The sequence below is a fragment of the Plodia interpunctella genome, chromosome 27 (assembly GCF_027563975.2).
Source record: "Plodia interpunctella isolate USDA-ARS_2022_Savannah chromosome 27, ilPloInte3.2, whole genome shotgun sequence".
NCBI lineage: Eukaryota > Metazoa > Arthropoda > Insecta > Lepidoptera > Pyralidae > Plodia > Plodia interpunctella.
The window spans coordinates 4,000,526-4,026,968 of NC_071320.1; the positions used below are offsets into that span (position 1 = coordinate 4,000,526).

The window sequence follows — 26,443 nt, forward strand, 5'->3', positions numbered from 1 at the left end:
AACTTTTACGTTATGTTACTTGCTATTATGGAACCCTTAATGGGCGAGTCCGACTCACACTTGGCCGCTTTTAACTTTCGAGGTACGGAGCACTAAAAAGGTGAGCGAGTGAATCTGAAATGACTTTTTAATGGAAAATTCTGTGTACCCAAATTCTCTATCAGAAAGTCTTTATGTTTTCCAAATAACCTTACACGTATAACTGACATACAGATGTTGCGAGAAGGCCGTCTGTCTGTCTGAATGTTTTTAATCACCATTCAATCACGTATACTGTCCATTGTGTACGTTCAATGCTAAAATGCATCCTTTAATGGGCACTGGTCTGGACGGGAAACATGTTTTTAACCCCTGACGGGTAAAAGAGGGGTGTCATAAGTTTGACCACTAAGTGTGTCTGTCTGTGCACCGTAGTTCATCAACGGGTGAACCGGTTTGGATGAGGTATTTTTTATTTGATAGCAAATTTTTATGCGTTGGTTCTTAGATATGTTTGATCAAAATCGGTTCAGCTGTTCAAAAGATGTAGCGAAATGAAAGTCGGTGTTTTTTTTTTTAATTTGTCTAATAAATAAACTTATAGTTATACTACCTAGCAGGGATGCGGCCCACCTGATGTTAAGTGGTCACCGTAGCCTATCAACGCCTACTTTGTGTCCTAGGATCTTTTGCCACAGTACCCCTGTATTACACGACCTTCAAACCGACAACACACAACATAACACACAGTGGGTAACGCGCGTGACACCCCTGGCGACTATAGGCCGCGGTGACCACTTACCATCTGGTGGGTAGAGTAATACAAAAATCTTAGGCCGAAACTGGGCTTTTGATAAAAGTCCACCGTTGAACATCTCAGTTGTTGCGTAATATCGTTACCCAACAGTTTACTGTTTAGTGTCACACACATACACACAGCGTGTTGCTGCGCTGAAATACTACATACACACAAACGATAGAACGTGGTTTGCAATAGTTTACTAATGCAGTCGATAAGAAAGAAAAATATTGACAAACGCGCTGCTAAAAAAAGATTTGGCTGTTTTTGAGAAATTACTAATTTGGTTCAGTTCTCCGGCTCAACGGATGATGAAGCTGCAAAATATACTGAAATGAGAGAGAGAGAGAGAGAGAAAGAGAGAGCGCAGTCGAGTCCATTCTGTCCCGACCCGACAAAGCCCACAGATTTTTATTTTATATCACAATACTATTATTAATAAGAGGTAAATGTTTGTGAGTTTGTATGTTTCAGGCGGGTAATCTCCGAAACTACCGAACTGATTTCAAAATATTCTTTCACCATTATTAAGGTACATTATCCAAGATGCTATAGGCTATATTTTATCTTAAAATTCCCACGGGAGCGAAGCCCCGGCCAACATCTAGTATCACATATATCAATTTTCTGTGAGTATCGCTTGAAGACTGCGAAGTGAAGAAAACGTTGGAAAGCGAACCTTGGGCTCCGACGCTTTATGGCTCAGGAAGGAACCGGAAAAAATCTCAAACGAGAGTAATAGTCATGCTTGAATAAAAAAAAAAACAATCCATTAGTTTACGAGTAACGCAATTCTTGACTCAGTCTACCCGTGAATTTATGTCCACAAATATAAGGAGTACGATTCTCACGTAATCGAATTTAATTTAAAAAAATGTAAGATTTTAAGTATATTCGCAATAGAAAAATCTCGATCTCAATTGATGGATACATTGAACAAACAAAACAAATGGATTTTAAATAATTCTTGTTTAAATTATTCGAAATCTACAATACACAATATTTTTTCAAATAACTAATTATCTGAAAAAAATATTGTACGTAAGGATTTTAAATAATTTAAACAAGAACTATTTAAAAATCAATTTTAAAAGAATTATAAAATAAAGAATGACTTACTCGCTGAAATTAAACTTGCCGAAGTAAAAACAAACAAAGTAAGAAATGGAAATACATGCACTAAAACCAAACAAACTAACAAAAGAAAACAAGTATTGAATTCAAATCGAGAAAAGAATTTACAATAAAAAATGCACTCACTAAAGACCACTGCGTCCTTTAAACTTTCCGAGATAACGAACTAAAACACTGGCTACAACAGGAAACTTAGAAAAATTCAAGCGAATTTCAAATCTAGAACGTGGGCACGTGAACAGCGCACGCGCAGTCGCAACTCGGCCGCTCAGTGTCTCAACGCCCGCTACGTACGACTACGATAAGCTATCAAGCGATAAGCGTATGCCGTTAGTCTGGCTCGTAATAACGACGACAGTGCGCTGGCTACGCCTTCGACACAAAATAGCTAGGGTACAGATAAATAACATTATTTTGACCCTTGAAGAAATTTGACAAGACGAATTACTTCGAAATTTTTTTCCGTCTTTGAATGAAGTATCGTATACTTGAAGTATACGTCAATCTGTTCACAAAGGCGTTCAAATCTTTAAAAAAGCATAAGTTATTGTTGTATAAAAAAGGGAATGATATCTATTGCAGACAAGTGCAACCAAAAACTGGTATGTACTAGCCTATGTCAAAGGACAAGTAACTTAGAACGAAACGCAGTGGTTGTTTTAGAATACTAGGATACTAGAAATACTGAAATATTTTACAATTAAATCATTGTGATAGTGCCGACTTAGTATAGTCTGTGAATACAACAAATACAACATTTTGTCCTGTCAAGTTAGCCAATTTACTTCAATCTATCAAGCGTCTATCTATGTAACTTGTGCCGGCGCCGATTCGCGTCGCTTGCGCACGCGACGCGCCATCAAAACACAAATTAGGTACGCCCAGGAGGTTTTTTTGTGGGAAAAAAGAATTTTCCATCTATGACGCATTTGAATTTGAATAATTTGTTACGCGCCAACTTAAAGTTGAATACGTGAACCTCGCCATTAGCTAGTGCTACTGTGATAATATAGATAAGAATGCGGACGTTGTCTTTATGTTATTTTGTTCGATTTGTTATTTAAGTAGTTCATTAATAAACATAATGTTTAGGTGAAGTGATTGATTGATTGATGCTAAATATAGCGAAAACTCAGGTTTGCTTAGTACTACTATTCAGACCAGTATACGTATTAAATTCTATTGTAAAGATCTTGAAACAATTATATACAAACAACTTGAAACTACGAGACTTAATCACGAGTAGCTCTAGATAAATATTTTGACCTTATTTATACTCAGAGAAGGATCCTTTGAGAGACAAAGAAAATAAAAAGCGTCACAAACAACACATTGTTATGAAAAAATAAAATATATCTATTAATTTTATCTTAAGAAATTTTTGTGATAAAAATAACGAGATATCAATTTATTTGCGACGTGTGACGCACACTAACTTAACCTACATATTATAGTAATCAAACCAGTACAGCTCCAATTTCCCTTTGTCATTCTGCATGATCGATGATCTTTGACGTCGAAAATTTCAAAGTGATTTAGTAATGTAATTAAATTTCTTAAATTTTATAATAGTGACGTCATCTCCGGGCCAGACTGCTATACATATGGACAAATTACGTATTGATTAACCTTAATATAATACACTACTTTCTTTAACCTATCGTCATCACATAGCTTGGATGAAAATTGGAAAAATATATATTGGCTTCAACATTGGGCCAACGTCTACAATCTACATGTGGCTTGAGGAAAATTCTAGAGGCTTCCACGTAATGGAGGCCATGTAATAGAGTTACGGTCTGTTTGTAACAGTAATACCATATTATGATGTGATACTAGTAGTGGTTGACGGTTGACCACGGGAATGGTACTTCTTCCTGGAATAAAAAGCCTATCCTTTTTCGGAATTTGTGAAATTTCAAGAACAACAATGTGAACATGTTACAAATAAACAAACTTACTTTTGTATTCATAATGTTAGTCAGTTGGCATAATAAAAAAAATCGCCTTTGTTAGCAAAGAATAAAACAGTTAAATACGCAAATAAACGTCACAGATTTTGACATCGACAATCGTTGCTCTTGACCGTGACACCATCAAAGATAGAGAGGAAATGTTTTGGGTGTGTCCGTGTGATTGACATTTTGATGTGTAATTATATACATCATTCAGTTTAGTTTGAATGTATGCTTAACTAGTGGCCCGTCCCGGCGTCGCTCGGGTAAAAACATAATAAATTATACACCAAAAAGGTTTAGGTGTATAATTTATTATGTTTTTACCCCAGGAACCACACTATCTATTGGTGAAAACCGCGTGAAAATCCTTGCAGTAGTTTTTGAGTTCATCGCGAACAGACAGACAGACGCGGCAGAGAACTTTATTTTATTATATGTAAGGATAAGGATATATTATTGTTATGCGAATAACTATTTAGGTTTGGAAAATGTTAACGTAGCGTTCGGGTAATTCAACACACTATGAAAATGATATTTACTTCAATTTAGGACGACCATCAAGTTTTGTGCCTGCGCTTTGGAAGTCTACCGTCGACTTCCAAAGCGCAGGTAAAGAAGAGTCATTGTGGCGAGTTTACTTTAATATATTCGCGAATAACTAAACTAAATATTTTGTTACAATTATACCTATTTTTTTTTTCGATCAATGTATTTCATATATCTTTCTAACAGCCGGAAAACCTTTAATTAGCCCCAATACATAAAATCATAATCATCCGTGATACGATAAATTTATTAAATTTATTATAAATATAAAAACCGGTTGCAACATCCGATTGTCCTTCGACCGGATAAAAAACAACAGTTCGACGATCAGAGTTCACTGAATTTCCCCCAGTGAGCGATGTATAGGAATTAATAATTATTCTCTATATATCTATATATATAGAGAATAATTATTAATTGAGAACCTTATGGAGTCTGGCTATTATAATAAGAATTTCTATCGTGTCATAGTTATTGTTCAATATGAGGCGTAATGGCCGGGTTCATATTTTTCAAGCAACTCAGAAATGTTATATCGAATATATTCCTTATGCACTATATAAATGGGTTTCTATTGGTATTTCTTCTCAATAATGTGGTTATTCCGAAACTTTGCGAGTTTTTGGAAATTAAGATTTGACGTGAACGTTGGAAAAATGCTTTTTACTATTCGTATCGGATATTTACATTTTTATCTCTCAAAGTAAACATATTCATTTAAGCAATATTCATGGCATGTTTACACTATCATAATCTGTAGGTTAACCGACGTCAGTAATTAAACGCTAAATAAAACTGGAAAATCGATACAATAATTACAACAGCGAAATAAACAAACTTCTTCAATAAACGGGTATGTAATAACAAAGAATATAACGAGTTTGTTGTGTACGTTTTACAACAACAAAATGATAAATATTTGGGTCGACAGAGGCACGATCAAGATCTATGATTTTTTTTTCGAGATAACCATTCGGCGCACCCTATTTTAATCTAGGTTGTATGTATATTTACATGGTGGGTGACGAATTGAAGATTTTCAGTTTTAAATTACGCAGTTTGATCATGACGAAAAATACACATCGCTGATGGCCATAACATGGAGTAAAAAATGGCGCGTGTTTACCGCAGCCTATGGACGCTGTAACACCAGAGTTGTCACAGAAGCAGCACCCACTTTTAGACCTAGGGTCTTTTGCTGCAAAGTTCTGTGTTTGCTACAATACCCCTGTAATCATACTGCCTCTCTTAATCTTCAAAGGATGGTTCTCGTCTACTTTCATATAAATACTTACATACACATTCTGCTATATATATTTTTTAGCCAGATTTTCCTTCAGAAGATATAAAGGATACAATCGTATCATACATATATCATCCAATACGACACGATCGGCCATGTCCCTATCACCATAACTGGCATCGCGTGACAGACAAACGGCGCGGCATTTATATTCGACACTATAGAATGGACGTATCAAGTTATGGGACGGTGGTTCTCAACGTGGACGCTGGAGAATGGCTACTTGCACTAGAATATGTTTCCTGTGATGGTAGGTTGGTTAAGCTTGGTTAAATAAATAATTACACTGAATTTTTATATTACCACTAGCCACCCGTCCCGGCCCCGCCCGGGTAAAAATATAAATTATAAACCTTCCTCAGGATTCACTCTATCCATTTGTGAAAAGCGCATGAAAATCTGTGCAGTAGTTTTTGAGTTTATCGTGAACAGACAGACGCGGTACAGAGGACTTTGTTTATAAGGAAGTAAGGAAGCGGGAAAATAGACATGCAGCCCACCTGATGGTAAGTGGTTACCAAAGCCTATGAACGCTGCAACACCAGGGGTGTCACACGCGCGTTGCCTACTTTGTGGCTGAGGGTCTTTAGTCTCAGTATCCTGTACTTTCGCTGTTGATTACTATATTACAAATAAACACACAACTATACTATTATTAAGCGTTTGTGAGTTTGTATGTTTGAGGCGGGTAATCTCCGAAACTACCGAACCGATTTCAAAAATTATTTCACCATTAGAAAGGTACATTACCCAATATTGCTATAGCCTATTTATTCTCAAATTTCCCACGGGAGCGAAGCCCCAGGCAACATCTAGTGATAATATAAAGATGTTGTCTGTGTAATATCGGCCAAAGGAGACGCAGACCTGTCAGCTTTGAAGAAACACGATTGATGAGCCGACTCCAATAAAAATTGGTAGAGAGCCGTTAGAAAAACTTTTTTCGGTTCAGTAGTTTCGGAGATTACCCGCCACAAACATACAAACTCACAAACGCTTATAATAATAGTATAGATAACGCTTATATTTCTCTCAAAATGCTACACACTACTACAGATTTCTAAACAACTGCTATGATAATAAAAGCTGAAAGAAACTCATTTAAATCCCTAGTGCGTTGATATTTAGTCTGGTGAAGGATCGAAAATGAAAACATTCTTTTTTTTGCGGTTAGTAAGTTTTAGAACCACTGTGTGCCCGTGTGGCCATAAATACTGCACCAGCCAATAACATATCAAGTTATATTTGCTGAAATACAAGTTTTATTTATGTCTGGCATGTCGCCTACGACGTCTCCCTTTTCTTTCTCATCTGCTACTTCCTCAGCCGTTGAGCGTCGGAGCCACTTAGCACGGTCGCCGGCGTCCCTAGTTGTCAGAACATTGGCACGCATATAATTTTATTTATTTATTATCGTTTACATGTTTACAATATTTTATGTCGGGTACATAAACCCTTGTCGTGTATTGCGAAAACAAAGCTGTTCAGCTCAGACAATGATATAAACAACCTAAATAGGTACTTAATTATATTCAACAATAACAATTTTAAAAATTAGATATTGTTTACCATAAATTGATCCCAATTTAGTGAGGAATATGAATTGTTTTATGTTGACGACAGTCACACATAGACGTGTGCGCACATTTCTAATTTATTAATGAAATACTGAGCACGACGAAGGAAAAACTCGTGGGTCTAAAGGTCACATAGGAGACCTCGGGTGGTCCTAATTGCACTTTATTACTAAACCAGGAAAGGAATGCTGATGAATCAAAATAAATCTTACAGCGGGGCCAATTTATATCATATTGGAAATTGTTAAAATTCAAACACGCAACTTTGTTTTGAAGGGGCTTAGATGAAGGGCCATAAAATATTATTTACAAAATATATTATTTTTCCAAAATTAGAACTACACGATTGCATATTTTTTTACACTTTGAAATACATATTTATGGTAATAATTAGCGGCCAGTCCCGGCTTCGCGTTCCTCAAAAATCACACCTAAAAACTGTAACAACAATCTGTCAGGAAATTTTTGAGTTTATCCCGTTCTCATACAAAAATACGCGACACTTCTTTTTATAATACGTAAGAATAACGATACAAAATACTTTTCGATTTTCATCCAATTTTTCTTTCACATTACATTTCACACTAAAATTTAGTGTAAAACGTAAACTTTGATACTATCTTCAACTTTCACGTTTTATCATTAAAACTCACCGGAAAAATATCGATTTATTTTAAGTTATCCAGGGCACAACACTAGTTCACAGAATAGATGTCACATCAACACTGCAGAACAGGATAGCCTACCCGCAGTTTTATATTAAAAAGTACGGGAAAAACAAACCGACCAATGCGGAAGGAGGATGTGTTTTTACAGTTACAATTTCAAATACCGAACGGTTCGTTAGACAAATTGTTGGTCGCCCCTTTGTTACCTGTGGATTGCTTTTTTTAATTTAAATGTGGCTTGAGACAAAAACCTTATTGAGTGCAAGTTTTCCTGATAGTTTTGTAGGAAATAGGTATTCTTTCTCTAGAATCTGTGGCTCCATCCGTATTGTTCGACATTATAAAGGTGCTTTTCCACCAAAGATAAGCTACGTTGATCGTCGCCATAATACCTAGTTAGGATCCATTGTTGAGCTTATTCAGGTGCAGTCCAGAGATTAGAACGACATTTGTTTTAAAACTTCCTGCAGTATCATCACCCTCATATTTATATGGCAATGGTTTTACAGTATAGAAGTATTATTTACATTTGTGGTAGGACTGAGTAATTTGGCACAATGTGAAGTGTTATTTGGCTAGATATGTTGACTGCATTGTAATTTATACATATAATAAAATTGCAAGTGGGGTATGTCTGTACATAGGAGTTATTATGGGGTGTCTTTATGGAACTAATAGAAGCTAAAATATTTTTTTTATTTGTCTGTTTGTCTGTCTTTCTATCTATTCTGTATGTTTGATCGGGTATAAAGCAACTACAACTAAAACTACTCGATGGAATTTGATACGGTTCTCTCAGTTGTATAGCGGATGGCCTAACTCTCATAGGTTTCATCGCGAGACGTTGCTAAGAACCCATATATGTATATTCACATATTGTTGTAGGTGTATGAATGAGGTGATTCACTAAACAACATATAGTTACAATAAGTTTATTCCCTTCACACAATATACACAGTTACAACACACGAATAGATAATATATAATATACTCGTATTAACGCAATAGATAAACGCAGTTAAAATACGCATAGAATATCCAGAGAATCGCTCTGCACGGGAGGCGCGGTCTACTGAGAAAAGTTCCACCAGCGACGCTCGCCATGCGGTCAAATATGCCAGCTTGCATTCTGGGAACAGTACACTATTGTGTCCCTACAGTGTCATTGATCATATTTGACGATATACCGAGATGTCTGTCGTCGCGTTCGTATACCATATATTATTTAGTAACCTTCAATCGATATCGAATATTCCATTTTAGGCTGACCTTATGAAGAAAGTGTATAACATTAATTTCAATCGTGTTTATAGAAAAAAAAGCGGTTACCGTCACCATGATACCGGCTATCAATTCGGCAACATCGATCAATTTGCTGAACTTTGGCGGATTCGGTATAGGTACACTGTTGGTTTTTCGTTGCGGTAAATAAAAACTCTCATACAAATTACGCAATGTTCATTTCGGCAAGACTTGTGTGATTAACGCAACGACACTATATGTTCTATAACAAATACATATATAGAAAAAACATCCATGACCCAGGTCAATCTGAAAAAGATCAGTTTTCCATCTTGACCTGACCGTAGTTCGAACCCGGGACCACCAGTGTAACAGTCCGGCACGATGTCCTTTACGCCACGGAGCGCCGTTTTATATTTAAAAAATGGTAAGCCCTTCTGGCATAATAGGGACCAACACTGTTTGAATGAGTTTCTTTCGGCATTTCTTCTCAGCAGTGGTCGTTCCGAAATGCTAGTAGTTTGTAGCTTTGGTAAACATCATTTAATTTAGATTATGACGTGAAAAAGTGCCTGTGAAGGCCTAATTTCTGAATAAATGATTTGATTTTGATTTTGAGCTCGTCAAACGTATAGCTGACATAATATAGGTTAGTTTAGCCCGTTCCAAAAGATGACGCCGAAAGCTGTCGATGCAGATTTTAATATACGTACAATATATGAACTTGAGCCACAAGGTAAGCGGGTCATCATCCTATCATATCATTATCGTGGATCCGGCGAGGTCTCGGGCCAAGGTCATTGTCAGTGGTTCGTGTAATAGGTACTTCGATTGGATCAAGGCGTTTGCCTTATGTCCTGCACCGAGTTTATGCCCAGTAACTGTATTTTGTCAAAAAAGCCGGCGGAATATTATGGGCGTAAATCCATGGTGTTGCATACCCTGAAAAACTATTTAAAACTCTTGATATTTTGGTTTTTGGTATTTCATTACTAGGTAGGTACTTGGTATTTTAATATATGTATAAGACCTATATGTGTTAATTGACGTCCTTGGAGAAAAGGCTGCGGTGAAGTTTGTTGCGCCGCTTCTTCTTCACCTGCGCTTTGGAAGCCGGCAGTAGACTTAGTTTAAGTAATTTTTTGACGTTAATAAATGATGTACATATCATCCTAAATTGAATAAAGAATTCTGAATTTGAATTTGGTAAATATGAGTTTTTTTTCCGGGTTTATTAAATTTATTAAAAATAACTTCAAGGCCAGATAGAGGTCAAGCGCCATTAAATAAAAATAAATAAAAAAAACCAAAAAGGTTATGCCTCGAGATCAGTTAGGCTGCTGGCACGGCCACGTCATACCTACTATCTCTCTAATCTAGAGTTGTCCCGGTTTCTTCCGCAGCCATTGAGCTGAGCCCAGGGTTCGCTTTCAGCCCAATCTTACGTTATGTTGACAAGGAGTATATGCGTGATAATTGTCTGAGAACGCAGTACGAAAGTTGACCGTGGAGCTGAAGAAACTGGGAAGAGAGTGAGAGATATATATGACTTGAAGATAGGTCAGTTTTCTCCACCTCTGTCTAATCGCATGTAGACTAAAAATACGTACATTGTGACGTAATAGTTGATTCGCGCGCCTCGTGGGTGTGTAGTCTATTTTCTGTGTGGGTCATTGGGACGATGATGTATTCAGTTTATATGTGACACGTTATTTATTGTTCTTGAGATCAGTTCATCACATATATTGAAGTATGTAAGGTAGCTGTGCTGTGGTGTTAGCCAAATTGAGAAAAATGGATTTGGTGGGTCGTTTGCTACGGACGAGGGATGGGTGACCTAAAATATATCTTGAACACTTTCACTTTAAGTTTCCATGACAATGCAATATTGTGTTAAGCATGACCCGATGGCGCACCCGGGATCGGCTGGCAACGAGGGAACTCCTCAATTGTTTACTGCACGGATATTTTTTTGTCACTCATTGAATGAAAAGCAACATCTCACTGATGACAATAAAAGCAAAGATTACATGTAAACAACTTGTACTGTCCAGTGTCAACATATTGTAGATATCAGCGGTATTGTACAATAATGTATGTTCTGTTTACAAATGAGCAACAGAAAGTCAGTGAAAGTACAAGTGTGAATTGTACTTGTATGTGTACAGGTGCTATGCTAAATATAACTATATGGAGAATGTTGAACTAAAAAAAATACAGTAGAAAATATAAGTACCAATATTGGCAAATATAAGTACACAAATTTATAAATAAATACAAATTATAGGTAGCTAAAGTATGCTTTGTCTTGTTCTGTCAAATGCTAAAACATACTTTAGCTTGTAAGTATACTTCATTTTTATTATGTATAACATTAAATGTGTAAAAATTATGTGTAAATTCAAATAAATGTATCAATTAATATCAGTGGTAAAAGTATAAATTGACTACGGAGCTTTCAACACTGCCTGATATAGATTGAAAATTCTGGCTTTTCTTTTTCTTTATGGCATAGTGGGCAAATGACTTTGTGGGTTTTGTATATTAATTAAGAGTTGTTGTTAAAACTGTTATATAGACAACCATGCATAGGTTCATTTTGTGTTCAATGTGCATGTGATATGGAGTCTACAAAAAGTAGTAAAGGTTGAGGAAGTAACTGGGAGTAATGCCCAGATAAGAGAGAATATTTTTTTTTTAGAAAGTTTTTTTTTTGCTTCAACTGTACTGTAAATGGGAATCAATTCAAAGAATTACTATGTAACAGTAAGATTATGCATTTTTTTAGTATTAGAATATGTTGAGAATCTTTGGCATTTGCTATTGGAGTCTACTGTTATTGTACAATACAAAACCAAAACAATAGTACAAAAAACAATTTCCGAGTCGTTCACGAGCGATGTTGCTATAAAAACTTACCGATTTCCTACTTTGGTCAACGATTGAGCGCTGTTGACCTTTATAATCAGTTCATTTGACCAACTGAGTTCGTTCTGATGACCAACTGACATCAAGATTATCGTAAAAATTTGTGATGTAAAATGTTCAACACAAATACGATGGTGCTTTATCAAAAGCAGGTTTCTATGTAATTTAGCACGCTTGGCTTCCTGCTTGATGAGTTTCGGCTAAAAACGAACTGTGTACAGCCATATGACACCGCTGGAGCGTAGTCTCCCGGCTTCCAAATAAAGTCAACACTGGCATAGATGTCCAAACCACTGACCTGTTTACAGACACCACGGCGTCAGGCTTACAGCAATGAGATTCCATCCGAGTGTAAGCACAGTGAACAGTATAATCGACAACAAATATAGTTTATTTCACAAAAACCATTAGTTTTTTCACGACTTTTCTTTTTGTGACATTCGCGAAAACAGCTCTCAGCGCAACGCGTTCGCTCTTTTACTAGTATTACCAGTAAATTTAGATTTTTCTACTATTTACTTTTCTACCACTAAGGCTCTCTATACACTTTGATAATCGAGTTGAGAATACCATTTTTTCAATAAAAAATCGGTTACTAATCGGTAAATGAAAATGCAGAATAGAAATATATCAATGTCAAGAAAAAAAAAACATTGTCATGTCAGAGACGCAACAATAAATGAAAATCAATCAAATCCGTAGGTCAAATCAATATAATTTTCTCAAATAATAAATAGTTTATTGCTGATTATTATTTAAATAAATGCTTTAATAAGCTTATTATCTTAGTATTATTTATTAGCACTACTTACAATTATGATTAAGGCAATTCTAGTGTTCAATAACCATGGAAAACCACGGCTATCGAAGTTTTATCAATATTTTGTAAGTGAAAGTTTTACACATACCATATAATTTTAATACAGATAAAATACCTACTACTGTTTATAATTATGTTAAATAGATTTGTAAACTCATGTATTGAAAAGGATCAGAATTCACAAATACCAATTTAAAGTTGTAAAATCTGATTTAATTTTTGTGATTTTGTTAACCTCTTGTAATTACAGAATGAAGACATGCAGCAACAGATAATAAAAGAGACATTCCAATTGGTCTCCAAGAGGGATGACAATGTGTGCAATTTCCTTGAGGGTGGTAGGTAAGTATTATGTTTTTATTCACTGGTTCATTGAAGGGCTGATAACAGCTAATAAATAATTGTAGCAGTAGTGGTCCAGTGGTTAAGACCATAAGCCTGGGATCAAAAGGTCCCAGGTTGAAATCCTACTCATGCCAAATGAGTTTGTATACCAATTTGACTTTTAACAGAACTACAATAAGTACACCATAACAGCTAAAAATGGTCTTTAAGCTCAACAAATCATGGCTCTGTCTACCCCTCATTATCCCTTGTATATATAAACTTAATTTATTATACTGTTTGTTTGCGCACTCTTTATTACACAAAGAAATACAAAGTTTGCAGTAACAATATAGATGCAAAGGGGATTTCTTCCACACAAACAAGTATTTTAAACAATTTAAAGCAGAAAATAAGTATATACAGCGTTACTGGAATCAAATGGAAAACCTCGTAAAAACTACTAAGACTGGGTACATCAAAACAAGCAACTTTTATTCTATGAGTTTTCGTGATTCATAGATTTTTATTTCATATAAAAAAAATACAATCTAATTTGCAAATCTACACACCTTAACATGTAATAGCCAAGTAACACGAGACAGTACAGTAGCCTTATGTAATGGAATCGAACATAGATAATGTTTTATAGAAACAACATTAAAACTAAAAAAAGGAAAATTATTGTATTTATTATTCGTAAAACAAAAGATTTTAGTTTCTATGTTGCACCTTCGTTAGATACCAGTAACCCTGTATGTATATAAGTAATATGTATTTTGTCCTATAATTTCAGCCTCATCGGAGGGTCGGACTATAAGCTCATCTATCGACACTATGCCACGTTATATTTTGTGTTCTGTGTGGACTCCTCTGAGAGTGAGCTGGGCATCTTAGATCTAATACAGGTAAGTGTTTAATATACATGTTTCTGCTTATAAACATATTTTGGAAATTGTTGAAACACCAACATTAAAAAGTTTTTTATATTTAATTTTTTTGTTACGCAACATTTTGCATGGCGGGATTAAGCTTGTGTGATGGACAATATAATGTAATTGTTATTACAACCAACTGATGTAACCACATTTATGTAAATAAAGTATTGAGTATTGTCTGTATCAAATTTTTCGTCTTGTTCGTTCTCTCTCTAATAAAACGGTCATGTTTCTCTGTAGCTCCTGGATTATTATTTCCAGTCTAAATCTACAGTCATGCTAATCTCAGTAGGGAGATTCTAGTATCTGCTTTTCAAGTGAGATCAGGTCATGTTCTAGTTAACAAGTTTTATTTTCTTATTAAAAAAGCCCATTCGCATGCATGTAATGTGTGCAATAGAACTGAAGATTTGCTTAATGTTTTGTTGAAATGTGACCAGTACTCAAGCTTAAGAAATAAACTCCTGCGTGATCTTTCATTGGGCAATGGTGAGATCAACATTACGTTGAACAAACCATTGTCTCTGGAGGCCAAATATATTTATACATTCTGGAGAGGGGTGATGACGCAAAGGCCACCAAATAATATATATATATAATACCAAATAAAATGGAATTTCCCCATGAGGCTGGCATAGTCGCACCAAGCAACTGAAGTCTCGACAAAAAATAGATTAAGAGAAAAATCTACAGTCCGCTATAGTTTTATTTTACATTTCTATTCAGAAATAATGTATACTAGTGACCTGACTTGGCTTTGCGTGGGTAATTTATGTATATATACTCATTCTGGAGAAATTGTCTCGATAACAGTGAAAAGTGCTTTAAAAGAAGAAACAGTAGAAGTAGCAGACCCAAACAGCGATTTGTTTGTTTTATAATATGTAGTTGTTCTAGATTCTGATTCTGTTGAAATTGTGTATGTTATATTAACATGTTGAAGTCTGAACACGATGATTTGTTATGGTCTTACTCAAACTCAAACGATTACTCAAACGATTTGTAGTGGACACGCATAATTTCATAGGTTTTCTCGATGTAGACGAGAAACATAAACATAATTTTCGCAGGTATTCGTAGAGACATTAGACAAATGCTTTGAGAATGTGTGCGAGTTGGACCTGATCTTCCACGCGGACGCGGCGCACCAGGTGCTGGACGAGCTCGTGATGGGCGGCATGGTGTTGCAGACCAACATGGCCGACATACTGTGTCGGTTGCAAGAGCAGAATAAAATGCAGAAGGCTGAGGTGAGACAATGACAGATCACTAGTCGCCATTTTGTACTACGAATACGAATCACTACGTAGTATAATAATATTTAAAACAAGAAAATACGTCTATCGATTTCTCAAAAAGTTTTCAACACACCGGTGACCCGTATCGAGTTGCCTGCGTTCAATGGCTGCGGTGGTTGCTTATCATCAGGCAACACGCGTGCTCGATTGCCCGTTATACTACAAAAAAAAGAAACTCTCATCCCGCTGTCTATCTGTCCATATGTATGCTTAGATCTTTATAACTACTCAACGTATGTTGATGCTCTTCAGCAGCGATATATATAATTTTTTGCCCAAGTCAGCCGTAGGAATTAGGTCTGTTGTCAAAATAATAATAATTAGCCTTCTGTCACTGAGCTTAGATCAAATTTCGACTGAAAAAAATTCCTATAAAAAATATCTCTGAGCTCAGTGTGCCTTTTGGCAAAGGCCTCCTCTGACTGCCACCACTGGTCTCTGTCTAAACCCAATGTTATGCTTAGCACGTCTTTCCACCTTGCAGAGGGCGAATTCGCTTTCTTTGACCATCTCTGGGATGCCAGTGGGTTATCTGTTTACTCCGTTTATTTGACTGACATCGCAGCATATGACCTAAAAAAAAATGTAGGAATTATACAAAAGAAGTACTTTGTAAAAAGGCATATTACATGTGAACGACAATAATGTCTGGCCCAAGCATGGTGCAGTATCCTCATAAAATATGTAATTGATTTAAGACATGATTACGTACGTTTTGTACATTTAGTTTTGTATATACATTACATGCATTGTTTTTGACAATTTTCAATAATTTTATTGAAAATGTTAAGTATCAATTTTTATTTATTTATTTAAAATTTTGTCATTTTTTAATAATGATGTGAATTCGTCCTGTTAGTTTTTAATATCTATATGTATAAGACCTACATTTGTTAATTGACGTATTTGGAGAAAAGGCCGCGTTGAAATTTGTTGCGCCGCTTCTTCACCTGTGTTTTGGAACTCGGCAGTAGACTTACGTTTAAGTATTTTTTTTTTTTGACGTCAATAAGTGATGTATATCATCCTATATTGAATAAAGAATTTTGAATTAGACCTGTTCATAAGCAAAGTGGAATGAAACCCGTGTATGTGGTGTGCAGGCGGGTATATCGGCGGCGCCGGCGCGCGCGGTGTCGGCGGTGAAGAGCATGAACCTGCCCGCGCTGCGCGACATGCGGCTGCCCGACCTGCCGCAAGCCATCAAGGTACGTATTATTTATTTTATAACACATTAGCGACTATTTATAGTATAGATGTGTGTGTGTGTCTTGGATTTTGGAGATTTTGTCCAACCCTTTTCTTAAAACTGTTAAATGTTGATTGCGTTGACCACTCAATGTGAATTGAGTTCGTTCCAATCTCGTACCAAATGATTTGATAGAAAATTTTTCTTCGGTTTCCTCTTAGCTGATGTGCGGCACAGTTATAAAGTATGGTCTATTTTTACAAATTTAAAAATTACAAATACAATTTTTTTTTTTATTTTTTTTTTTTTTTTATTTGGGTCAGCAAACGATTACACTCATAGAACTTAGTCTAGGTTGACAACATAATGCTATTTCTAAAAGTGCAGCCTACAACTTACATATGATTTTACAATTTGGTACCTAATTTTTTGTGGGAATTATTTCTTAATTTCGTATACCAACTGACACATTGCTATTTCAGTGACTATTCGAAGTGAAAATTAGACACACCAGTGAAAAAATTACGGTGATAATGACAACGCTTTCAAAGATGTGACATGGAAAAAATCACACATTTTTGGGTTCATACATAGAAATTGTAGTACAAGTAGGACTGGTTGAAGGAAAATTTTCATCCTCTCAACCGGGAAAACTGTTCCCGTGGAAAAGCATGCGGGCGAAGCCGCCGGCAAAAGCTAGTTTAGAATATCACGTCATATTCTCATGTCATGTGAAGGTCTAGTTTCTGAATAAATCTTTTTGTTTTCACTTTATTCATTTATTTTTATCATTACCATTACTTATTATATAATTTATCATTACTTACTTTACTATACATTTCTGCTTCCAGGATTTGAAATTCTGACCGCTGCAGCAAGGCGCTCTCCCCGCCACGCCAGTCGCCATTGCCACAAACATTATAAACACAATTTACCCTCAGAACGACAAATATCAGAACCTAAAACAGGAAAACTTATCGAAATTCTTCGGTTCCGAGACATTAAGCACGAAATTCTCCGAGACGTTCTCTGAAAATTACCAACAAACTGAGGGGATCAATTTTCCGAATTATGAAAGCCAAAAGTCTGATGGTTATCAAGATTTGAGCGGTAACATCGTGGAATACGATTATTCGCAAGTGAAGAATAGGAAGAAGAAGAAGAAACGCGGTAAAACGAATCCGCAGTGAAATGTTGCAATTTTTTTTTCTCCAATGTAACGATAAAAATAAACTAATTTGTGTGAAGTCAGTATAACACTTGGATTTGATTAAACAACGATAGACTAGGATCAAAAGGCTATGTTTAAAAAAATATTATTAAAAAATCTACCTTCAAGATGAAATAGGGGGTGAAAATTGTATGAAAAATACAGAACATATTTTTTTGGCGTCAGAAAATTGTGCTAAACGTATGCGTATGCTTATACTATATATATATATACTTTTAAATATGTTAGAATAAAAAAAATTTAACGTAAAGGAAACAGTACCAATGTTGGTGCTGTATCAGAATGTATTATTTATATAGAATTAGCCTTCAGAAACAATAATGTGTGATGACAGTTCCATTCTGTCGCCGAATTCGGACACACGCCGGCGCGAACGCGTGAACATTGCGTAATTAGTATGAGTGTTTTTATTTACTGCAATGAAAAACCAGAAATGTATACTGAATCCGCCAAAGTTTGGCGAACTGGTCGCGGATAGTGTAGAGCCGGCGATATAGACGTATATCTCTCTTTTTCATCTCCCCGTGTACCGGTTTCTTTTGGGGTTGAGACGCCCTGAAGCCCGTGGTCTGCTATTATCCTTTGTACGGCTGGTCTGTAAATCTGTTTATATACTTTTTAGAATTAATTTGCAATATTATTGGATATTAAAAGTGATAGTGTATTTGAATAACATTCCTTCCTTAGAATTTATTTGTATAAAAAAAGTTTTGCGACGAAGCGTGGCAATTTAATTAGCTAACATGTTACTTAGGTGTTTGTAATGAAATATTATTTCTAGTTTAATCTAAACACAAGATTTCGGTTACAAATAATCAGTACTAACATTATTTTTACATAATAATCGATATTGTAAATTAGATTAAGAAATATATTTTACGTTATCTCATTATTTGTTTTTTTTCTTTTTATTAAAAATAGAAATAATTAACAGCGCCATCTGTTGTACAGAAAAAGATATTGAAGTTTTTAACGCCATCTACTGTATCTCATAAATACTAAAACATGGACAAGTTTATTAGATTTAACAGCTATTCAACGATAGGTGGCGCTGTAAATATGTTTGTTAATATTGCTATTTGTCAATAGATGGCATCACGTATAATGGCGACTACACATCGTGTTGGCGTATTTGGTACACGATCGATTTTTCATTGCCTTAAATAAAAGATCACATACAAACTAATGTTCACAGATTCGCGCCGGCATCTATTTGAGTTTAGCGATATTGTGTAGCCAGCATAAAGAACCAACATTTTCACATTTTCTAGTTATTTTTTTTTATCGAAAATTAAGAAGATAATCTAAAATTTATTTAAAGAAAATATATTTAATTGTTTATCACAAAATTAGCATTAAGAATATTTCTTGTATAGCCAATTAAAAAACTATTCACATACCTTCACTAATTTAACAGGTCTACAAAAGTAGATTATGAATGATAAAATGGCTTTCATTTTAAATCAACGAAAACTACTGAAACTTCATGCGTGTGACGCACCGAAATCGTTCTCATGTACCTGTGTATTGTGATAATTGATTTTTAATTACATTTTAGCGGATTTCGGAGCAATAGGGAATCCAACCTGAGAATTAGTTACGTTATTTTTTTTTTATATAGTGGTTATTGTGTTACAAACGTAATGATTATGTGAAGTTTAATCCGAAATTTCAAAAAAGTTTTTGACACAAAATTTCGTATGCGAATGTTGCAATGATAAACGCGAGCCATACCACACTTTATTGTACAATAAGTAACATTCAAAATTGTTGATAACCTCACTTCCTTTTTCATAACAAAATACGATATAATATGGTCAATATTATAGTATACAATTTGCATTTCCCAATAACAAATTACGAAAAGAAAGTATAAAACGACAGTTTAAAATGTCTGTAATGAGAACGGACGGACGGACACCGGCATATGGTCAATATGCCAGCTAAATAACTATAATAAAATAAACTTGAATTGTGTTCCATTGTACTTATATTTACTTAGATTGTAAATCATATTCAAGAATTAGTATCTACGTACTTACTGATTTTAAAATAGACAAATATATATATATATATATATATTGTGTGACAATTTTCAATAATTTTATTGGAAATACAACTTTTATTTTATTTATTCATTCAAATTTTGAGATTTTTAATAATAATGTAAATTAATCCTCCTAATTTTTAATATATGTATAAGACATATATTTGTTAATTGACGTCCTTGGAGAAAAGGCTGCGGTGAAGTTTGTTGTTTGTTGCGCCGCTTCTTCTTCGCCTGCGCTTTGGTAGACTTAGTGATTTTTAAGTAATTTTTTTGACGTCAATAAATATATATCGTCGTATATCATCCTAAATTGAATAAAGAATTTTGAATTTGAGACATTCTATTATATTATTAAAACACGTCGTTTCCAATTCCATTATTGAATAGTAAAAAGATGAAGGTTAGTATCTATACTTTTGTTATTTTGTGGTCTGGCGATATGAATGAATATTTTTACGTTTTTCACCTACACTAGTAAATTTGATAGTACTATTTTACGCAAAGCTATGCACAGGGTGTTATAATGTTGCGGATTTCGAAACACATAAGTTAAATTCAAATTCAAATCATTTATTTAGAAATTAAGTTTTTCTCGTCAATTTTTATATTCATAGTTATTTCTCACAAGCTACAAACTACTGGCATTTCGGAACGACCACTGCTGAGAAGAAATGCCGAAAGAAACTCATTTGAACAGTGTTGGTCCCTATCATGCCAGATCGGCTTACCATTATTGTTTCTTACAATGTTTTTTTTTTTCTAATAATATATAAAAGTACATAGTCAAAAGGTATATCAAAACAGGTTATGATTGTGATCCGAGTGCTGATTATACGTTAGTTTTTCTCGAAAACTAGCGTGTAAATAATATCACTCATTAGCCCTAAAAGATCTGCACTTAATTTGTGTCCTCCTTGTGTATATATATGAGAATATATTTATAATAAAACAGAATAGATTTTAAAGACAACAAAATAAAAATACTTTTTTTTTGGCTTGGTAATCTGTGGCTTGGTATATCGATTAAAATATTAATTAGTGTTATGAATGAAAATTATTTATTCAATTGACTCATTGTGTTAGTATACTTAGAACTATGTTTAAAATTTTAATTAAGTATATTTTTTGTTTGAATACTCATACTACACTAGAAGAACAAGCGCATTTTAATTATTACTAGACCCCTTGGCTGCTAGAGTACTTTGTAAAATAGTTTTTTATAGTTTTAATTTCTATAATTTAGGACAAATGAACAGACAGACATTTTGTATAAAAACTTCTTTTATATGAATACTTTTTAGTTTTTTTTACTTTTTAGATTTATTTTCATTAGTCATTCTTGTCTGCCTCCATAAATGCGAAAGTAAGTTTGTTACCTCTCCACGCTCTATCTACTCAACCAATCTTCTTGAAATTTTGCATACACGTAGTTTGAAGTATGGAGAAGGACATAGCGTGTAGCGTATAGCGCTTCCATTACGCAAAAATAGCTGTACCTACCCGTGGGAAATTTGCGCAGGCGAAGCCGCGAGCAATAGCTAATTGTCAATAAAATTATTTCGTTCCATTGATTCACTTTATTTACTTGAATTATCCTAAAAAGTTAACCTCATTCTCATAAAAGCGCCTCGCTGACCAACCTGCCGCCATACAATCAAGAGGAATTTTCGTTAACCACAATTTGCAAATAAACGTGAAACAATATAATAACAATACAGAAGAGAAGACTTGCCACCATTATCTCTCGTTTACAAAACAAATTATAAGCTACTAGCTGCGTCCCGGGGCTTCGCTCGGAATTTCGGGATAAAAAGTACCATATATGTTATGTTCCATGTTATAGGTATTCTACCCGTGTTTCAAATTTCATAACAATCCGTCCAGTACATTTTGCGTGAAAGAGTAACAAACATACACACATGCATACATTACGGTCTTGTCCGCAACTGCGATATTTATTTATCGCGAATTATATTCCGCATTCGTACCCGTACATTTTCGCGATTTTTTTTGTGTTGTGCCATCCTAATTTGACATACAAATCTTAATATGTGATTGCATCTGCAACTTCGTTAATTCGTATTCAGTAGTGCTACATATGTCTCACCGCAAATGCATGATAAATTGACGTATATTCCTTACAATTGGACTGTCCGTCCGTCTTTGCTTATTATGTGTTTAATCTGCGTCCAGCTTCGGAAGTAATTTGCTGCATGTAAGTAGGTTAAATGTATGTTTTCCTGTCAACGTGTTTTTAAACTGCACCGTTTTCTGTATTTTTGATAATAAAGCGTTTCATTTCAAGTCTTCAATCCGTGTACGGGGTACACAGAGTCAGTAGCTGAACTGGAAGGCCACGTTTAGCCGTCAGTATCATCAGTATTTTTCATGATCCCGCTGCTGGGATACTATTGCCTTTCATTATGGATGGATGAGGAGTGTGGGCCATGCCATGACCCACCACGCGATACCAGGATTTTCTTTGTTCGCTTCTCTTCTTATTTAAGAGGTATGCTCTTGTCGCTGGAGTATACGCCACGCCTCTCTATCCTCGGCTTTGCTTTTCAGGTCTCGATACGACACATCGCCTGCATTCTCTTTCAGTTGCTCGCATAGTTCTTCCTCGGTCTCCCTGGACCTCTTCTTCCTTTCACATTTCCTTCACAAATAGTTTTAAATAAGGCGTCGTGTCGTATCAAGTGGCCAATCATTCTTCCCCTTCTATTTTCTATTTCTGTGAGCAGTCTTCTTTTATCGTTTACTATTTCCAGCACTTCTTCGTTGTTTTTTTAATTGCTTTTGTTCGCTTCTACTGTATGGAATTGTATGGGGATTTCACTACTGTGAAATGTAAAATTTGGTATAATTTTCATCGCGATACGTTGCTTAGAACCAGAGATATTTATTGACAATAACTTATTATTGTGTGTATGAGCGGTGCGCAAAACAAACGCGGGAACTTAACCGGACTAAAAACTATAGTCTCCAATCGCATCTACTAGCATTTACCAGAGTGTTTTCATGAGTGGCTGGAACACCTAGGTGAACCAGGGGTACAAAAGTTAGCCGTGGAACACCTAGGTTTACCACTTTGGTGTTCCACCGGCCAGAAAGGGATCAGAACACTAGAAAGGTCTTTAATTCTTAGGTTATAGGTATATTAAAATTATCTGTCTGTGGTAAAATTGTCTGTCTGTGTAATATGTGTTCCGGTTTCGCCAATTTTGCATAGAAATAACTACAATATCGAGAAAAAAAATCACACAAATTCACACGAAAAAACTACCTCCCACAAAATGTTTTGACATTTCACCGGCCGCCATTTTGTACAAAATTTATGACTTTCGGTGACTTTGTAGTTGCGTTCTTTTATCAATAGTCTTACCTGTAATATATCCTTGGTTCGGCGGCACTTTTACGTGTGGGTGGTCGTGGAACACGATCGCCTTTTGATAAATTAATTTGTTTTTTTTTTTCAGTGTTTGTGTTTAAAAAAACATCATTTATTTTACGCTATTTTGACGCGACTATTATTGTGGTACAGCAATGTTTTGTATTGTATAAAGTTTTTGATAAAGATCTTATGGTTAAATATGGTTTTTTAGATTTGAAATGTCCTTGATTTTTCTTTTTTCTTATGCCCATATATTTTGTCACTGATTTTGAATTCATAGGCACTTTTTGACTATAATCGATATGCGAGTTTATCATTTCCCCCTGGGCGTTCACGAGTTGACGCATGCGTCAGCCAGTTATACCTACTTATTTATTAAATCGATATTCTTATTCTTTAATCAAAATCAAATCATTTATTCAGAAATTAGGCCTTCACAGGCACTTTTTCACGTCATATTCTAAATTAAATAATATTTACCAACGCTACAAACTACTAGCATTTCGGAACGATCACTGCTGAGAAGAAATGCCGAAAGAAACTCATTCAGACAGTGTTGGTCCCTATTATGCCAGAAGGGCTTACCATTTTTTAAATACAAATTTATGTATAATTTTTAAAATGTAATTTTTTTACAGTTTCAGCCATTGTTTTATGTAGCGCTTCTATACTGTGCGCAAAGTTATGGTTGTATTGCATATATTATCTGTGTCTGTATCTCAAAATAAACTGTCATTTGATTGAAAGCCACTCAAGAATCAATCACTCCTGAAGGTTTCGTCAATTTCTGTGTCAAATTCTTTCACCAAATTCGCGTAGTGTTAAGCTTTTGAGTTTTTTTTTTCTATATTTACACATTACAAACAAAAATACAAATCTTTTCTCTTTGTGTTATTATCGATATGTAAGGATTAGGGGCTAATCACTTTGTTATGTAAATGTTATTAGGTGCGTACCCACTGCGATCATTAACGCGCTGAACCAATATAGTGAGGTGATTATCAGTGCAACATGTAGCAGTTTTGTATACATGTGTATAACATTTTTGTACATGAAATACGTACATGCATACTTGGTCGAACTAAAATTAACTTTTACAGATATTTTTTTTCGTAAGTTACTTTTTAATACTATAGAATACTTAACCGACAAGAACATAGCTCTTCTCTTATCACTATACTATTAATATTATAAATGCGAAAGTTTATGAGGATGTCGGACGCAAAATCCACTGGACCGATTGTTATGAAATTTGGTACACGGGTAGAATAGAACCTGGAATAACACATAGGGTACTTTTTATCAGAAACACGAGTTTACATTATTTACAATGTGGTGTTAAAAGAAAACTTAATCTTACACGTTTCACCGACTATGGTCTAATGTAAATTTAAATAGAGAGCATGCTTATCCTATTATACTTAAATAAAGAATTTTATCCATAAAAACAGATCTATGGATCAGTGTAGGTACAATATATATTAAATACTGATAAAATTAATGTTCATTAATTATTTAAGAACATCGTTCGTGTTGGTGGAGTTTCTTCTCTCTTCACACTATCCTCAGCCATTGTTCTGACCCCCCTGTACGAGATCAATCCTGCTCCCTTCTTTATCTGGTCCATATAAGGCCTTCTTGGCTTTCCTTTTTTTTCTTTTGGCTTCTATTTTGCCTTTTATTATGTGTCTAATTAGATTATCATGTCGCACAAGGAGGCCGAACATTTTTACAACGCCTCGGCTATATAACTTTTTTTTTCATCAGCACTCGATCACTATTTATATGATATGTTTCAGTTTTTGACTATGAACTCTATTGTGTACCTACTTACATTGTTATATTACTGATAAAAATGATACGTAAATTGATATTTAAAAAATGGTAAGCCCTTCTGGCATGATGGGGACCAACACTGTTTGAATGAGTTTCTTTCGGCATTTTTTCTCAGCAGTGGTCGTTACGAAATTCTAGTAGCTTGTAGCTTTGGTAAATATCATTTAATTTTGGAATATGACGTGAAAAAGTGCCTGTGAGGGCCTGTTTTCTAAATAAATGATTTTAATTAACTTTAGGATTTGAATTAACTTTTAAAACCGTTATTTTTCTACTACTTTTACTAGGTCTATACAATATGCAATATACAAAATAAACAATACACGAAAATAAATCAAGGATCCTATTTCAATCAAACTTTTTTTCGACATCATAATAATCTTCACTATTATTCTCCAAAAGAACATGTGTGTTTCAAATTATATTCTTTTGATGAACACTTCTCACGGGGTAAAATATGAGCCTGTATATAAAAACCATAGATAATATAGAGTCATCGCGTAGACCATAGATTATATAGTCATCCCGCGGCTAGAGATTACGACGCCATTAAAAAAAAACAATCCAATATGGCGGTAGATTTCATAGTCGGGTGACCACTATGTTGTTCGTAATTAGGAACTAATTTTTAACGTTAATTAAATTTAAATCATAAAAAAACAATAGTATATTGTCAAGTTATTGCTTTTGTAAATATTGTCTTTTTCAATTTTCACTCTTTTCTTTTAAATTAGTTGAATAATCTATATGTATCATAAGAGAGCTTACTATTATAAGGATTACATAAAAAGTTATTAGAAAAAAAACTTCACAAATGTTTTATTGTAAGTACTCTATATTTTGGGAAAAAAAACCGAATTCTCTATGTCAATTTCTTTAAGTAAATACTCTCTATATGGATTTATTTAAATTTTAGACATTAAATTCATATACATTAATATAGCACTCACTCAATTTGAAACTTAGTTATGTAAGTCAAATCATTTATACAGAAATTAGACCTAATAAATTTTAGAGAAAGAAAGAGTAAGAAGAGAAATTAGAATTTTCACGTCAAATTTTATATTCAATTATTATACTTTTATATAATTATAATACTATTTCTCAACAATCTACCAACTACTGGCTACTATATGGATGGGAAATGAGATATTTTTCAGAAATAATTTTTCCGTCGGAAGTCTCGACTTTCCATGAACCCATGGTCGCCCTCCGCTCAATTTTGACAG

The 26,443-nt window shown here is 34.6% G+C and overlaps 2 protein-coding genes across 4 annotated transcripts in view; one reads left to right on the plus strand and one right to left on the minus strand.

Moving 5' to 3' along the window:
- foi (fear-of-intimacy) overlaps nucleotides 1-12,616 on the minus strand; it is a 32,099-nt gene extending 19,483 nt beyond the window's left edge. The window contains exon 1 of one of the 3 annotated variants that reach the window (XM_053765248.2): nucleotides 12,433-12,616. The gene's annotated coding sequence lies outside the window, so the exon portion shown is untranslated. Of the gene's footprint in view, nucleotides 1-1,897; nucleotides 2,180-12,432 lie in introns of those variants that run through there. The other 2 variants (XM_053765250.2, XM_053765252.2) reach the window with 2 other exon arrangements.
- Nucleotides 12,617-12,797: 181 nt separating this feature from the next.
- or (orange) lies at nucleotides 12,798-18,826 on the plus strand. The gene is made up of 6 exons (XM_053765551.1): nucleotides 12,798-13,019; nucleotides 13,205-13,296; nucleotides 14,075-14,186; nucleotides 15,287-15,466; nucleotides 16,618-16,722; nucleotides 17,555-18,826. The coding sequence occupies exons 1-6, from the start codon at nucleotides 12,951-12,953 to the stop codon at nucleotides 17,567-17,569; spliced, it is 573 nt and encodes a 190-aa protein (XP_053621526.1). The 5' UTR covers nucleotides 12,798-12,950; the 3' UTR covers nucleotides 17,570-18,826.
- Nucleotides 18,827-26,443: the final 7,617 nt, after the last annotated feature.

Bases quoted from the DNA above. Each gene is read 5' to 3' on its own strand.
- or (XM_053765551.1), top strand. From the start codon at position 12,951: ATGATTAAGGCAATTCTAGTGTTCAATAACCATGGAAAACCACGGCTA. The intron at 13,020-13,204 runs GTAAGTGAAAGT...TTGTAATTACAG, and splicing joins CGAAGTTTTATCAATATTTT to AATGAAGACATGCAGCAACA. The intron at 14,187-15,286 runs GTAAGTGTTTAA...TAATTTTCGCAG, and splicing joins GCATCTTAGATCTAATACAG to GTATTCGTAGAGACATTAGA.